General features: G+C 39.0%; 1 protein-coding gene across 4 annotated transcripts in view; it reads left to right on the top strand.

Moving 5' to 3' along the window:
* The window catches only part of exoc6 (exocyst complex component 6), a 73050-nt gene extending 59190 nt beyond the window's left edge, over window positions 1-13860 (top strand). For all 4 annotated transcript variants that reach the window (XM_042507556.2, XM_042507558.2, XM_042507561.2 and 1 more), the window contains 2 exons: window positions 3851-3963; window positions 6401-13860. In XM_042507556.2, coding sequence (XP_042363490.1) covers window positions 3851-3963; window positions 6401-6527 — 240 coding nt within the window. In that variant the 3' untranslated portion in view covers window positions 6528-13860. The remainder of the gene's footprint in view (window positions 1-3850; window positions 3964-6400) is intronic.
* Window positions 13861-17944: the final 4084 nt, after the last annotated feature.

The raw sequence follows: 17944 nt of genomic DNA, 5'->3' as shown, positions 1-17944 counted from the left end.
AAATGCTTTATATATGTAAATGTTGGGGCTTTTTCCCGATTTTGGTGAGGAATTGCAGAAATGTCTCCAGGTACTGGAGACATGGCCAGAGAAACAAATGTTACTGCTCACGCATAAAGCCGCCCTCAATCACTCAACACAGATTCATCACCCATCATACAGGCTGTTTAAGGTGTAAACATGGAGTAAGATGCAGCGTAAAAATGTTCTCATCAGACCGAGAGTTTACCTTTTCTCACCTCTGGACCATCAGTCAAGTCCTTTTATACCAAACAATACAAGGCAATGACACAATAGCATCAAACAGGAGACATCTGAAGTGAAGCTTCACGAGTGCATGAAAAGAAGGAAAGCAAAGAGGGATTTCTAGAGTTACAGAACACCCTGACTTATGATTTCAATGTAAAGGCGAAACCAAGGAGTTTCACGAAAAACCATGAACTAATGTCACAGGTATGGTGATATATCGGACACCATCCTTTTGGCAACTCTCTTTCTCTTTTCCTTCTTCTCCTTCGCTTTCTGTTAATCACAATCATTCGCCTCAGCCTAACCCTGGACATTAGCTGGATGCAGCTTCATCCCTTCTTGGTTACAGTTTAAATGTTTACTGAGAATGTTTCAGAAGTGAAGCAGCGTGTTCTTCAGAGGATCTATTTCCAATATTGTTTAGACCTATTTTTAGTGTTCTTTGTGTTTTGCAGCATACTGAAAACACATTTGAAGCTCATTTTAAAGTTGATGTGTTGATAGATACTTTGTGGCTGTTCTTCACTCATTGTAATGACTGTGTGCAGAACACTGTATTATTGTAGTGTGTATTAGTAGTGGCATTCCTTCTTCTGCTTCCCAGACTTCAGATAAGAGAAACGTGAGGACTGATTAAGACACTTTGGTCATGCATGCTGCAGACACTCGTAGGACATTTACATGATGTTAGAAAAAGTCAAATAATTGTGTTCGTCCGACTAAAACTGGACTTTTAAAATACTTATAAACATGTTTATCCACCTGAAATCATACAGTCCAATTTCCCAAAGTCGGACTAAGTCAAGTCAAATCAATTTTATTTATAAAGCCCATTATCACAAAATATGGTTTGCCTCAGAGGGCTTTACAGCATACGAAATCCCTCTGCCTTTAGACCCTCACATTACCTCAGGAAAAACTTTTGAAAAAGAACCCCTGTAACGGGGGGAAAAAGTAATAAAACCTCAGGAAGAGCAGCAGAGGATCATAAGGGGTCCCTCTTCCAGGACGGACAGACATGAAATAAATGTCGTAAATAAAAATTGAATTACAGTACTCTTTCATGTATACACCTCAACTGGACCTGAACTGGCCTAGACGGCCCTATCCCAGCTGTCATTGGGCGAGAGGAGGGGTACGCCCTGGACAGGTCGCCAGACTATCGCAGGGCCGACACATATAGACAGACAACCAGTCACACTCACAGGCACACCTATGGCAATTTGGAGTCACCAATTAACCTGACACGCATGTCTTTTGGTTTGGTTTTTATATAAATACAAAATATAAAGTATTTTCTAAAACAGTGTCAGTCCTCATTTCATATGTACCAAGACAAATGAGAAACTTTTGTGAAATTCTTATTTCCAAAAGGGTCAAATGCCAGAAAAATCTCAGCACGGTGATTGGTGTTCTGGACCAAATTTGCCGAATTTGGCACAAACATTCAACGTAATGACTCCCAGTAGATCTTTTCCAGGACTTGTACACACACACACACACACACACACACACACACACACACACACACACACACACACACACACACACACACACACACACACACACACACACACACACACACACACACACACACACAGACAGGGCTTATGTCCTTCTTTCTCTTCAATGCCAAAAGCTGAATATTTCCCAGATGTGTTTACTATTTTACTCTGATGATAACATGACTCAGCTCGCCCGGCAGAATCCCACCAGATCACACAGATTGCTGTCTTCACTGCATATAGGGTCATCTGTCAGATGTATGTGACAGAGTGGAGTGGTGTGAAGGATATTCTCCTTGGGGATGGGTGCACTGATGTGTTTATATATATATATATATATATATATATATATATATATATATATATATATATATATATATATATATATATATATATATATATATATATATATATATATATATATATATATATATATATATATATATATATATATATATATATGTAGATATAGATATAGATATAGATATATATAGATATAGATATATTACGATGTCCAAAATCTAAGACCATATCTAGTCTTATGTCACAATATCAATATAACCCTTTTAAACCTGGATCAATGTTTGTTGTCTTGTGCCGTGCTCAGATGTTTTTAACAAGCCCCTAAACCATTAAAAACTTGAGCAAATTGATTTAGTTTCTTTCAAAAACATGGGGGAAAGTTAGTGAGAAACTTTTCCAAAAATGTCCTACAAATTGCAAGAAATTATTCGATTTTTATTTTTTATTTTTAAGCAAGGGAAAAAAATTCTAGGGAAATGTCTGGGGAAAAGTAAAAAATCTAGGAAAAAAACTATGTTTGTGTGTGTTTGTGTGTGTGTGTGTGTGTGTGTATATATATTGTTTTTTTATTTTAATTTTAAAAATTAGAACCTAAGAAATTAGTAAAAATGAACAAGAAAATGCTTTGAAAATTAGTATTTTTAAGGTGGGAAATTTGTTAAAAAAAAAAAAAAAAAAAGGAAAAATGTCAAGAAAATTATATACATTTTATTGTATTTACATATTTAAAATTATCTTACAGAAAAAGTAGAAAAAGAAGTAGTTTTTTTTCTTTTTCTATCTGGTAATCTCCTTGTAACTTCTTACTAATTTCTTGCTAAATTTTGGGCCATGTCTTCTTAAGTTGGTCTTTGCCTTCTCGCATTTTTTCGCAAGAAATCAAACCAATTCACGGAGGTTTTAAAGGGGTAACATGAATACATTGCCCTGCCCTATGAGATCCTGTTATTAGTGTGAAGAGTTGAGTGAGTGTCAGAGAAAGATGGCTGCTGGTGACTCATCATTTAGCTCCAGGTGAGAAGAATGGCATTGTTGAAGAAACCCTGTGTGTGTCGGAGTCTCTCAGTCAGCTGAATAATGCTATTATCACTAAGCTGTTCTTTCACTGCTCTTTCAGCATGACCCAAACACCCAGCTGTTTCACCCTCCGCCATTAGCATATACTGTGTGTGGGTGGGGTAGGAGCGGGGGGGTCATCTCCATCAGGTTAACCAGGGGTCGTGGGGGGGTCATTTGAAATGTTCCTGTTCACACTTAACACTCATCATGTTAAGAACCTCCTCCCTCCTCCGTTCTCTCTGCAGCTCTCACTCTCCTGTCTTCTCTCTGCGAGTGACGCGGTGACTCAGGATACTTAAGTGTTTACTGTCATGACAGAATCTGAACCTGCTGCTGCCCTGGCTTTTCCTCAGCACTCACTACGCTTGGTTTTGATGCAAAAGATACATGTTGGCAGGTTTCTGCTAAAACTACAGGCTCAGGGGAAGTGCAACATTGTTTCAGGACAACTGTAAGCTTTCAGGAGATGGTGAGGGTGACCTCTGTCCTTTCAGCCATCAATCCTGTTTTTTTTTTTCAATCTAAGAAACTGTAGAATGTAAGTTTAAACAGTGACTGTAACAAGTGAAATCAGTACAATCACACCATTTCTCCTGTATGTACAGGTTAATCTGTAAACATTAATTTACCCAGCCCTCTCAGCTGCTACCAGCTTCAAGCGTCCTCTGTTCCACTCTGAGGTTCCTGAGTTATGTTGAATATATCTTTGAGTGTTGTATATCTGTGTTTTATAGCTCCTGGATCTGTTCATGGTGTGGGACTGGTCTACTTACCTGGCAGACTATGGGCAACCAACCTCCAAATACCTGAGAGTGAACCCAGCCACTGCTCTGGCTCTGCTGGAGAAGTGAGTATATCTGAGAATTACACACTGCTGGGGAAAAAGTACACAATACTTCAACTTCACTTTCTTAAGGCCAAGTAGCACTGACAGTTTACATTTGTGCTGGGGTAAAGTTTAGAATGCTGCAGTACTGATAAAGTAGTGATACTCAAAAATAAAATAAAATAAAATGATTCACACTGGGAATTTGTTTGTACTTTTAGTATACATACTCAAGGTGCCAGAGTGCATAAAACAGCATCAAAATAGGGCTTGTCCTAATATCCTAGAAAAGTCCTAAAGTCCTACAAATGTCCTAAAATCCCAGAAAAGTCCTAAAATCCTAGAAAAGTCCTAAAATGCTGCAAATGTCCCAGAATCCTAGATAATTCCTAAAATCTTACAAATGTCCCAAAATCCTAAAAACATCCTAAAATCCTTGAAACGTCCTAAAATCCTTGAAACGTCCTAAAATCCTACAAACATCCAAAAATCTTAGAAACTCCCTAAAATCCTACAATTGTCTTGGAATCCTAGAAACTTTCTAAAATACTAGAAACGTTCGAAAGTCCTACAAATGTCATAAAGTCCTAGAAATGTCCCAAAATCCTAAAAACATCCTAAAATCATTGAAATGTCCTAAAATCCTACAAACATCCGAAAATCTTAGAAACTCCCTAAAATCCTACAATTGTCTTGAAATCCTAGAAACTTTCTAAAATACTAGAAACGTTCGAAAGTCCTACAAATGTCCTGAAATCCTACAAATGTTCTAAAAATCTTAGAAACGTCCTGAAATCCTGGAAGCGTGTATTGGGCTGCTGTGACTGGCCCCTGGCCCCTGAAGGACCACCAAAACCAAGTAACATAAGCATTAGTGCTAGGATGCTTGACTTAACCATAGTAAAGTTTCCATCCAAATATAATGCAGGTTTTTAATTTCATTTTTTTCCTCTTTATTTTAGCATTTCTGATTTTTTTTAATGCACTAATTGAAAATGCAACCAAAAACAGGTGGATAGAATTGCACTGAGTAATACTGAAGAAGCTTTACTCAGACATTTGTAAGAATGTTCCAGCGTGTGGTTGTGTACATTTCATACAAACTCTATGCTTTAGGCATCATTCACTTCGGACACTAATAGGGAAAGATTTGGTGACCGGTTCCAAGATTGCTTTTCCTACATATAATTCATGACAACCCTCGATATAAATCAGCTACTTCGTCTGGTCTCCTCCTCTTTGTGTTTTGGTTTCAACCTTACAATTCTGTTCCTCTAAATCGTCTCTCTGCTGTTTCTTCTGCTGCTGCTGTTCAGAGTCTACAGAGGGTAGGTGCAGCTTCCACACTGCTTCTATTTGGTCTTCTCCATGCATGCTCTGATAATCTAAAAATGGGTCTACCTCCTCTGTAGTACAGAGCTTGTCTCCTAATATATATAAGATTTTTGTTATTGGATACATGAACATAAAGTTTACTCACATCAAACATCTTGCAACATTTTGCTGATTCCGACGACTTGCAGTCCTCCTATGTTTGTAATGTTACTTTTTAAGTCAGAAAACACATGTTTTGTATTATGATATTTACTGTAAATTACATTCAGTATAGCCAACAGCAAGTAATGTTAGCCTAGCTTGTTTTTAGCGATGCTCATTTACCTCTGCAGAAACTTTCAGCTTCTCGACGATCTCCTTCCAGCCAGCTGACACTGTGTTTAGGTTTTGGTAGTAAAGGAAGGAAGGTATTAATGATTTCTCATTTCTACTTGATGAATCAGCTGGTCCTCATCCACTGCTGCGTTTTCAAAGCGAGCAACAGGAATAAATGGTAACACAGTGTTTGAGGAAAGTTTGTCTTACAGCAGCGCCTGCAGCCTGAAAGGACTGCTGTGTCTTTGGCTACTTTTAAAATGATCAGAACATGACATATGATATATTGACCCAACTCTTTTGTCAAGATATCCTGTAGTCCGTTTGTTCTGATTTCATACCATAAATGAACCCAGCCTGTTTGGAACTTAGAGCCTCCTTTTCAGGCGGTGTCAGTTTGGGTGTTTAGTCCACAGCAGGGTTTGATTGACTTCACACTAGTCTTAACACAGCAAACTAAAGTCACCACAGTTTGTTTTAATCCAGTTACACAGGTTACATGTGAAAGCATCCTAACTGCTTGTCTGTAAAAAAAAGTCTTCCATCTCCACCAGCTGAGAAAGTGTTAATTTGTCCAACCAATACAAAGTGAACTCTGGAAAAATCAGTGTCTCATGTCACTGATGGAGAAGCAGGAAGTGACTAATGAAACCTAAATATTAACTCATGATAACAGTAAGCGAGCACACTGCTAAGACAGTACATTTTTCTGACTTGTCTCTTGGACAATCTCTGTCTCTGTCTCTGTCTCTGTCTGTCTGTCTGTCTGTCTGTCTGTCTGTCTGTTTGTTTTTTTCTGTCTGTCCAGGATGAAGGACACCAGTAAGAAGAACAACATCTTCTCCCAGTTCAGGAAGAACGACAGAGACAAACAGAAACTGATAGAGACTGTGGTCAAACAGCTGAGGAGCCTGGTCAACGGCATGTCCTCCTAAACACAGATATACACAGACACACAGACATGCGTGTCACAAAGTCATGTAAAGAATGAAACATGCATGCAGTCACATGCACACACTGAACTGCCAAGACACCCACAGAGGACGCAGATTATCACACATGTAATGAAGCGGTAAACAAACAACATGACAGACACCCAGAAGAACCACAAAGGAAACTCACACACACACACACACACACACACACACACACACACACACACACACACACACACACACACACGGGACTGATAGACAGCATTTACACACACATCACATGAAGGCACAGCAATACACTCACTAAACAAGGCATGCAGGGAACAGACTCCAACACACACATACAGTCATATCCTCTCTACTGTTATACCTGACTCAATACTCAGTGTAATTAACACACACACACACACACACACACACACACACACACACACACACACACACATACTAAACAGTTTACTGGACTCTTCACAGGAATGAACAGTGAAATGTTTGTAAAGTATTTTTAATGGCTCTGATAAGACAGACTATGTTTTTTTAAATTAGTGTTTGCAGCTGCAGAGAGAGACTGCAGGAGAGGAAGAGACACTCACAAGGAACTGGGACAATGAGGTCAAAGGTCAACACTTTTTGCATCACAAGTAAAATGAAACTCTGCAACCTTCCCATAACACCCTTCTCTGCTTCAGCTAGCGGAGATATTTAAAGGTGTCTTCAAAGCGAATTATAATTCCAGCCTGAACAGTCCCTATGTCATATCATTAACCCTATGAAACCTGGATTGACATCACTTTTCTTGTGCTGCATTTAGACACCTCTAACGAGTTTCTCAACCTTTTAACGGTGAGCAAATTGGTACAATTTCTTTTAAAAACATTGGGGAAAAAGGCAATGAGAAACTTGACAAGAAATGTCCCACACTTTGCAATAAATTTGTAGATAGAGATAACAGAGGGAAAACAAAATTTCAGAGAAATATAGTTAAAATTATAATAATTCAATATTTTAATTTTTTTCATAGAAATATTATCATTTTTAAGCTTTTTGTTTGTCTTTTACTGTCCCTTTTTTGCTGTTGTTTTCTTTGGGGGGTTTTGTTGTTTTTTGGGTTGTTTTTTTTTGCAATTTTCAGATAATTTCTTGCTAATTTTTGCCTTCTTCCCATGTTATTTAAAAAATCAAGACAATTTGCCTATGTTACAAAGGGGGCATTAATGGATTTGGCTTGTGCCACATTTTGATGTTCAGGTTGTCTGGTTTTAGCTTGATCCATGGAACCAGAGCAAATTCTGTTAAACTACACGTGTTTTAAATCTCACATTTCACTTCAACAGAAAGTAGACAGACAACCAAGAACAACGATCAGCTCATTGTCCCAGTCCTTGACCTGCTGTTACTGTGTTTGTGTGTGTGCAGAAACAAAGTGATGCTGAGCTCATGGATGGATGGAGGCAGAGATAAATGGATGATGATGTCTTGACAGACTGATGTTCATGTTTTGTTGAACTCCTGGTGGCTTTGCTTGCTGTCCGTTCTCTTTTCTGCCTCACATTGAACATTGAAACCCCCCCGAGACAGATCCTCACAGTGACTCAGCATGTGGGCAGAGAGTAGGAATGTGGGTGAGTGTTTGACACCCAGATTGTATTTGGAATCCTCACATGTTCTCTACACACAAGAATGAGGGTGTAATTCTGAAAAGTGGCTTTTTAAATGATTTGGTCCACATGCAGGCTGGACAACATAACACAACACTTTGCCAAATAATGCAGTCTGTTACAAAAACACACAGATTGATGCAGAACAAGGCCAGGTGATGACAGCTTGTTTCTACTGAATGCTTTTAGCTTGTACAAGGAGCTGGTTTGGGTTTGGGTGTCATAGTGACCACTACATGAAGCAGTCCCTATGGAGGGTCTGCATTTGATGTAGCCATACAAGGAATTTACCACAATCACAGGGAACTGGCATCTGGTATTAACATGCAGTCAGTGTCTGGATATCTTTAAAAGTAAATTGGAAATGATTTCTTTAAAAAAATAACATGGGAACAAGGCAATGAGCACAGAAAGACTAAACGACCCAAAAAATGATCAAGAAATTAGTAAAAATGATGAAGAAAATTGCCTGGAAAGTAGTTTTAAAAAATAAAAGAAAGAAAGAAAAGAAAAAATTTTTTAAAGAGTTGAAAAAAAGTGCTTTGAAAATTATATAATTTAAAATATTTAATTATGAAAAGGATAAATAAAGATTGTTTCCCTTTCTTGTTTTCTTAGACATTTTCCCTAGACATTTTTCCCCAGCTTTTAAATAATATTTTTTTAAATCTAATAATTTCTTGCAATTTGTGAAACATTTCATACCTAGTTGCTTATTGCCTTTTTTCCCATGTTTCTGAAATAAGTCGTACCCACTTGCTCATTCTTCAACGGTTTAAATACCTGTAAAAGCCATCTGAAAGCAGCACAAGTAAAAAAGAGTGGACTGTCTATGATTCGTAACATTGGCAGTTTGATCCCTGGCTTCAGTGTGTGAATGTGTGTGAATGGTAACTGAGTAGCCTCAGACACCAGTGTGTGAATGTGTGTAAATGGGTGAATGTGATATGTGGTGTGAAAGGGCTTTGAGTGGTCAGATGACAAGACAAGCACTTTACAAGTGCAGGTCCATTTAATAGTGCCAGCATGCTTCTCCACTCGCTCTGATGACCTTATTAAACTCAACATTTTCTTTTTTGTCTTTGCAGCAACACATTTATCACTTTTTCATGTCCATGTACAGCTCTGTGATCAGATGTCTTTTTCCAGATCTAGATCACATGTTAATACCAGCTGAAGATGGAGTCTTTCCATTGAGGCCTCCACAGTAGACTTGGCGTTATCCAATACTTAATAACTTCCTGAAATTTCAATGGCGTATACTGTATATGACAGTATAAATGTGTTGCGATAACCCTCCACCCCCCGACATCCAGTGCCCTCCAAATGTTATGAAAAGTAACATTCTCATGCCAGTTTTCCTTATTAAACAGAAAATACAACTGTACTTGGTCACAGAACACTGACGAGGCTTAATTGCCTCGTTTACTTATTATTAAACACACTTCATTCATATTCTACAGAAAACATAATAAAACTTAACTAAAAACTGCCAGTAATATAGTAAGTAAGTCCACTGCTACACCCCAATTTCTTAGTTTTGAGATCAATAAAGTATATCTATCTATCTATCTTACTGTTTCAACAATCACCAGCTCTGGTTTGGTTGAAATAAATCTATAATTTACCAAGTTAGATGTAAAAAACATGTTGTGGTTCCCCACTGTCTCTCTCTGCCTGCTGGCTGCCGGCTGTTTACAGTCCTGTAACTTCTCCCGCCACCTTTCAGCTCAGCTGCCTGCTCCACTAGTAGAGACCGCAGGCTTAGCTCTGGTGGTGTGTGCTGTGCACTACATACAATGAGCTTGATTGAAAGAGGAGCATCTGTTTTCATGGTGGTATTGAAAAAATACCTTCTGGATTCCTAAATACCCCGGTATACTCTAATACTGTGATTCTGTCCAAGCCTACTCCACAGACCAACTGGCACATCGTTGTTAAATCTGACTAACTTTACTTGTACAAGACTTTTACAGATAAGTTTGTTTTCCTCCCGGTATCACAGCTGTACTCAGTCCTAACATCTACAGCAGTTTGGCCCCTCAGTGGTGGTGAGGATAGTCAATGGCATCATGTGAGAGGTGACATCAGTACATGCCATCTTCCTCCCGCTTTACTTCCTGTCAGTTGTAGGGTTAAGGACACTATTTACGTGATATTAACTGCAGTTTTGTCTTACACTCTTACACACACCCACTCAAACTACTTGATTTATGCTTACACAAAAACAAGGCCCATGTGGGAAATTGTTATGTTATTAGTGATTATATATACATATATTTAACAGTAACTAAATACTTTCTTTTTGTTCCTCAGGGTGAAATGGAGCTTTAGAATCTCATAACCCACATATATTCAAAAAGCACAGCAATAATAACTTGGTTGCTTCACAGCCTTACCGGCAGGTGGAGGCTTATCTAAAACCTGCTCATGATTCCTGATGACAAACATTTTGTAACGAGACTGTTTCTATTCTGTTTATGTTTTGGGTCTGTGCTCCACTTTCAGCAGGCATTTTTGCACTGAAACTGATTGAAGTTTGTTCCTTTTAGATTCATTTTTTGCCTTTTTTAAAATTTGCTTGTAAATGCCAATGTATATACTGCATATTTTGTAAAGAAAATATTACAGCAGTACATCTGCTACGAATAGAATTGGAGGTGGACGCTGTGATATGCACCTCCAAAAACATCTAAATATGTAATTACTAAGAGTTTGAATTTGCATTTGTTGCTAATTTGGTGAACAGTTGAGTACAGTGTGAGGAGCTCAGTGATTTTTGTTGGTACCCTCTCTCCACTCATTTGCATGGTTCAGATGTGGAAAAGTCTATATCGTGTTCTAGCGTAGACCCTGTAGAACATTTCAAAGCACTGCTCCGAAAGGTTTCAACTAATTGCTCATCGATGCCATCCAAAATAAAGGACAGTTCAGTGTTTTCAGATTTAGGTCAAGAGTTTCTCTTCCACACACATCTGTTTAGGGTTCATCTCCTTACTGTGAACTGGTGTTCTTCTAGTATAGAGGTGTGTACAAGGACGAGCATTCATGTCCCATTTTACCAGAAAAAATTCTCAAATAAAAGCCGACTTTCAAATGCTGACCAAGTCTCAAATAATAGCTGGTACAGCCCTAACACAAAGGCTGTTGAAAATGTTCATTTCCACATTATGAGCTCCATCAGTAGAGCAACATGTCAGACGCATCACTCTGCTGCTCTTACTTTCTCTTTTTGCCATAAGAAGTTTGCTTTTACTTTTTTTCTAGTTCTCATTTTTTGTATTGCAACTAAGCTGCTGTCAGGGCATCTTAAGAGTCCTAAGTTCCACATTTAAAGCCATATGTCCTTTGAGTGGCTAGATAGCGATACACCTTCCCCTTGTTCTTGAGACCCCGATACGTCATCAGTAGTTGTTGATGCATGAACAGGCACAGTGAATGCTGCCGAATATCGTGAATATGCCATCTTCTTCTGTGGTGATTTCCCTTGTATAGACTGTATGCATCATTTTGCTTTTGTGAGGGTGTGGCAATTCATTTACAACTACTAAATGATCAAACAGGTCATCAAATAAAACAAGAACACTGTTTCATTACCAGACCACGAGCAATGTTGTAATCTGGGACTGTCATGCACAAATTGGGAATAATAATCTAATGTTAGCTACCTAGTTTATTAGCTACTGAGACATCAACATGTTCTCATTCCAAGTCGTCACATGTTGCTGCCATGAAGTGGACTTCACATTTACGTACATGTTACATGTTAGATATCCTTGTGCATCCGCTGTTTACATTCCAAGATGCTACTACCATGATATCAACACAAGCACATGGTGGGATTATACTGCATGTGGTTATGTTTAGGCATAACAAGCACATGGCAACCAACGCTGGGACAATAACAAACGCACATGCTGGTACGAATGGTTAGGATTGCGGGAAGGAGGTACATGGTAGGGTGTAGAAAAAAACATTCAGACAAGAAGCAAACACCAGACTTCCGCATGAAAGTCTGGGAATTGATAAATCACCCGCCCTATAGGCACCCTCATACTCCTTATGTTGGGTTGTTACCGGCAGCCTTACAACGTGACTCCATCCTGTGGTGTTTCATGCAGATCTGACCATCCGGCCGTGTTCTCAAGTGACGCTGCCTTTGTGCGCATCATGTGGATATCATGGCCATCTGGCCATCCACTGGCATATGATTTACTGCAACTGGTTCTATCTGGCCACGTTCTTAGCTGACACAATCCCGCACTGTTCCAAGTGCACATGAAAGGTGCCTTTTGGAGTCGCGATCTTAAACCCCTCCCCAAGATGCAAACATGCAAAACTGAGGGTTAAGGACAAAGTTTGTATTAGGATTGGGCCGTTAAATGTGAAAGTCCTCAGCAGACAGTGTTAGGTTTTATTGAAAGCAACGTAAAAGCAACCCAGAAAATGGCACCTTGTAGTAGTACAGAGAGCAGCAGAATGATGAATACGGCGTGACTCCTGTGTTGGAGTCAGAAGGGACATGAGTTGATATCAGCAGCAAATGAAAACAGAAGATGATCATAAAGAGGGAGGCATCAGATTCGTATACAGCCCAGCCCTGTCTCCAAGAAATTCACTTCACTTTTCTTTTCTACTCTTCTTTCTACTTTTCTTTACAAAGTGCAGGACTGTGGCAACAGAGATGAGTTCATCCTGAGGCAACACAAGCACTTTGCCAAAGATTAAGATCAGGATTCTTGTTAAGCTATAAAAATCGCTAATTGATGCTGTAGTTACTACCATAATATATTGAAACGCAAGATTTGATATTTTGGCAGAAAATAAATTGAATATGTTGTTAATGAACATTTTACTGATATACCCCCTTCACCCAGGTGTGGTGTTCCCTTCGATGCTGATCGTTGCCAGATACGATAAATATCCATGACTACTGCAGAGTCATGTGACCCAAGTGTAAATGCCGATTGTACACTTTTCCATTGCATTGAAAAGCCAAATGTTTGTGTGTTTTTTGTGTTGTAGGAATGAAGCAACACATTCAGTATCAACATTTGACCACTAATCAGATATGATCAGATATTAATTAACACTCATCCATTAACATTTCCTCATTGTTTGAGTAGAAAAGGGAATCCTGGCAATATAAATGTTTCAGTATCTTCAAAATGTATTTGCTGTTGCATATAAAAAGTCATTTCTGGGAAACAGGGTTATCAATTATACTAAGAAAACAAAGGAAGTGAAAACAAGGGCCTGACTTTTATGTATCTTCGTTAATACAATGTTTCACATAATCTTGTGCGAGACTTGAATGTAGTGGATTCAAATCCACATCTAATATAAAACTCAATAACAAAATGAATCAATCTGTGGTCTTGTGATTTGGCAGTGTTTCAAGTGTGTCCTGCTATAATGGCACAAATTAAGATTTTAAAAAATGAAGGTTTTACATTATTGCTTGTATGCCAATAATTATGTCAAATGAATAAAAAAATGTGAGATAGTTTTTCTTGCCTTCCACAGAAGTGGAGAGAGGGTACATTTTGATATCCAAAGGAATCCTTGCTTTACCTTTGTCATTGTTCTCAGTAAGAAGCCCTGACTGAGATGTTGTTTTCCTTAATTGGTTGTTTTTATTTTATGTGCTGTAATAAAAGTTTATTCAACAGTAATGTCTGCCTTTATTGTTACAGTTTTTCTCAGTTGCCCAGATGCAGTTCTTGGAACAGCTCCCCATTTTCTTAAATCTTCACACACAATTTTAAAAAAGTCACACCTCATGGTACAATCATCTAACTTCTGGATCTAATTCGATATCAGTAACATAGAATATGTGACGGTTTGTTACACACTGGAGTGGCTCCATTAAATATTTAAATATTAAATATTTCCAATAAAGAAATAATTGGGAACTTTGACAACACTGACTATTCATATAACCCTTTCAGGAATAACCTGGGAAAGACTTTACAGACATATCTCCACAGACGCCCATCATTGGTGGAAATGTTGATGCTGTCAATTAATTGGAATTGGGAATATTTAGCTCATAGAGCGAACTGATCCTTTGTTTAATGTCAGCTGTCAAACAGGTGTTTTACTTTCATGGACAGCAATGCAGAGCGCAACCTTAATCAACACTCCTCCACTCAGCTGTCTCTGTATTCAAAAACACAGTATGAGAGTGCTAATTTATGATATTGTTTCATTTCAACTCAGTTTGAGAATGTTGTGTTTCACCATCAACTATAGTGCACATTGTTTCTCCACCCTGCTTAGTGGAGAGAGGAGAGCAGTGCAGCGTTTACTTCAACCTCACTTACCGCTGCAAGTACGTGAGCTCCTCAAGCAAAAAGCCAACATGGCTTATGTAGTAATGAGGCGTAATCCACCCAAAAGAAGTGAGAATGACTGAAATAAACACCCAAGGGAAGACTTTTAATTTAGGTAACACAGGTTCAGGCTGCACTGAAGCAGCACTAACACTAGAGAATACTCGTAAAGGGACAGGAACTTCCCCAAGGCAGGCCAAAAAGATTAAAGGGAGTGTTTGTCATTTTATTCTTAATTTTGTGAACTAATTAAATTATAAAATAGCTTGCAGAGCTATTCATTTATTCATACTGTATTGCCAAGCATATGCTATACACTGGATTGATTTTACTAGCTTTAAAGAAGCCTTTAAAGTGTGCACTGTGAAACTATCATCTAGGAATATAAAAGTATTGGATTGGGACTCGGCATTGGCAGATACTCAATAGCTATACTCAGCCATCAGGGATTGACTTTCCCTCTGACAGATTATTGTAATCATCAGATTCACAAGGACAATGTCCTGCTCAGCTGTGACGAGTCTCTGTCTACCTCCAACAAATAGAGCTTCTCAGTTACTGACCTTTGGTCATCCATCACCTTGATAAAAATGACATTGGAGATTTAGTCTATTTGCACCACAACATTATGTATCACATTAACAAAAAGGAAATGTCCTTTTTTACCTTTTAAATGTACGTACAAAGAATGCAACTGACTTAGCTTCGGTTGGGTTCCACTGGCTGTCCAGCTTCATAGTCCTCCCATTTACGAGCACATAATGAACCAGGGTGGCACGAAGTTACAGTAATCAGATTACTAGTATTTGTAGTTGTGTTCCTTCTCCTCTGTGTTGGGATCCATTGTTCCAGAGCACATGGACATTCCTGGAGGCCCCTTTTATTGATCTGTGCAGTTCTGATTGGTGTGTTAACAGTTGGTGCTTATGTGGAATTGATGTGGCATTCAAGTTTAGGTTGTGATGACTTCAGTTCATTAAATTTAGAGCCTGTGTTTGCTGAATGAATACACAGTGGAATGGCAGAATGCTGGGAGTGCTTTTTTGTTGGAACACTGGGATAATGTCCCCCTCAGCACCCTGCCACTGCTTTTCTGCTGAAGAAAAACTCTGTGGACATAGGTCTTTACTCTCTGATACCACTGCTAACAACACACTGTCTATCCATGAGCTGTAAGCTACAGCCAAGTTTATGTACTTCTCTTTCCCTTCACGTTTTTCTAAAGGCTGGTGTCAGCAAAGAGCAACCCAGCAGCCAGGACCGGGATTACTAAAGATCATCCACCAAGCAGTCTTGAACAAACTTTCAATAACTTCACTGCTTACCACATAGCTTGCCTGTGTTCCAGCGGCAGTACTTTTCACAAGATTTGTGAGGGCTGATTGTTGGGCAGAGAAGGCTTATTGAACTGTTCTACCTCACATTTGCACTGTTCATCAGTGAACTTGTCGTAGGATGTGTGATTGGTCTCATTATGGCATTTAACAACCCTAACTGGACCAAAGCTTGTTAGAGGAATGGCAGAGTATTGTATTAAATGTAAGATATTTAAAGTAAAAGTACTATGACGGACAGCAAATTATTGAAATATAATGCATGCTTTTCATGTCATGTTCAGGGTCGCTTCACAAAATTCTTTTGAGGCCTGCCACTGGCCTGCAGGCTGCACTTTGAGTACCAATGCTTTAAAGCAACTGAGAGAAACGAAGGTGCCTCATCATCAACTGAAGCACCCGTCACAATGTAGATATGGGTGTTCTTTCCCTCCCTCTCCCTCTCACAAACACACACACAGACAGAAGCGTCACTTGTTCTGTGAAGGTTTTCTGTCATCTTGTATCTCGCCCTCGCAGCCTCGCTGTAGCACACGCTAACTGGGAAACAGCAAGTGAACTTTGGCCTGGGTCAACGTTTGAATGCGAGGATCCCTGTCGCCGCAGATGTAATGAGGCGAGAGACATTTGGAGAGCTCTATTATCACTGGACAGCAACCACCCTGCCAACACACACACACACACACACACACACACACACACACACACACACACACACACACACACACACACACACACACACACACACACACACACACACACACACACACACACACACACACACACAGAGAAATGTGATTGTTTTTTCCCCAGAGGGTAAAGTGTTACCACAGTCTCAGCTCTACTGTCTTCTTACATTCTGCCCTGCTCTTCTCTAACATGGTCACCTCTCAAACGCTCCCTCTGCCTCTCTTCATCTACGAGGTGGACGTGGGTTTATCTCTCAACACACATCAAACACAGCAATCTTCAATGATGTTATTTAACAGGTGTCTCAGGGTGGAAATTCATCCTTAAATGGCCATATAAATGCTCAGAGTAATGACTGTTTGGTCCACTTCTAAGGGTCAGTTTACACAGCAATGGTTCTTGCAGGAAATGTTGTACTTTTGTGGTGGTTTGGCCTTTCATTCACACTACATTTTGGACATATTTTATGTTGCAGAACAAAAATTAATATTGTTAGTTTAAATATCTTTAGCCTGTGTAACCACAGACCTTATTTAAGGTATTTTACCGAAAAGCCATTCAAAAAACGCATAGACTTTGAGATGAGGCAACCGGAAGTGCAAATAGGCTAACGGACTACTGCGTTTAAGGACTCATTACTTCACTACTCTATTATGACAAGAAATTACTAAGTGATTATGACTTGGGCTGTCAAATGATTCATTTTTGAAGTTGTGATCAGTTGCTGAACTTGGATAGTTAATCACGATCAATGGCATGTTTTTATTGCATGTTTACAATACCATTATTCTGCATTTCAAAACAGTTTTTAAGTCCAAACTGACAAGCTGAACCAGATCATAGCAGATTGTCTTGTTTGGAGTTCCATTTTTGGAAGCTGTCTCTGATTCATACAGCTCCTGTAAGTGTGAAACTAATTTTTGGTTTGTATTTTGCTTGTTTCTTGTTACTCATGTTCTGTTTCCTGTTTTATTTTGTAGTATTGCTCCTCTTGTGTCATGGCTGGTTTTACTTCCTGTCTGTGTGTGTTTTCCCGCCTTAGGGTTTGCCTGGTTAATTTTGCCTGTCCCTTATTAGATGCACAGTCCTCATCTGTTCTCACTTTCATTTTCATTTCACATGCATTTGTCACCTCTAGGCTGGATTACTGTAACTCCCTATTATTTGGTTGCCCCAACAAATCTCTTAGGTCTCTCCAACTGGTGCAGAACGCTGCTGCTCGTGTTTTAATGGGAAGCAAGACAAGGGACCATATTTCTCCTGTTTTAGCTTCGTTGCACTGGCTCCCTGTGAAATCCAAGATTGAATTTAAAATCCTCCTCTTTACTTACAAATCTCTAAATTGTCAGGCTCCATCCAATCTGTCGCAGCTCATAGTTCCTTACCAACCCTCAAGATCA

This window comes from Plectropomus leopardus, chromosome 19 (genome assembly GCF_026936395.1).
Source record: "Plectropomus leopardus strain MGB_pleo_1.0 chromosome 19, ASM2693639v1, whole genome shotgun sequence".
In the NCBI taxonomy this organism is placed as follows: Eukaryota; Metazoa; Chordata; class Actinopteri; order Perciformes; family Serranidae; genus Plectropomus; species Plectropomus leopardus.
Note: the sequence above shows the minus strand (reverse complement) of the source record. Positions and strands in the feature narration are given on the sequence as shown.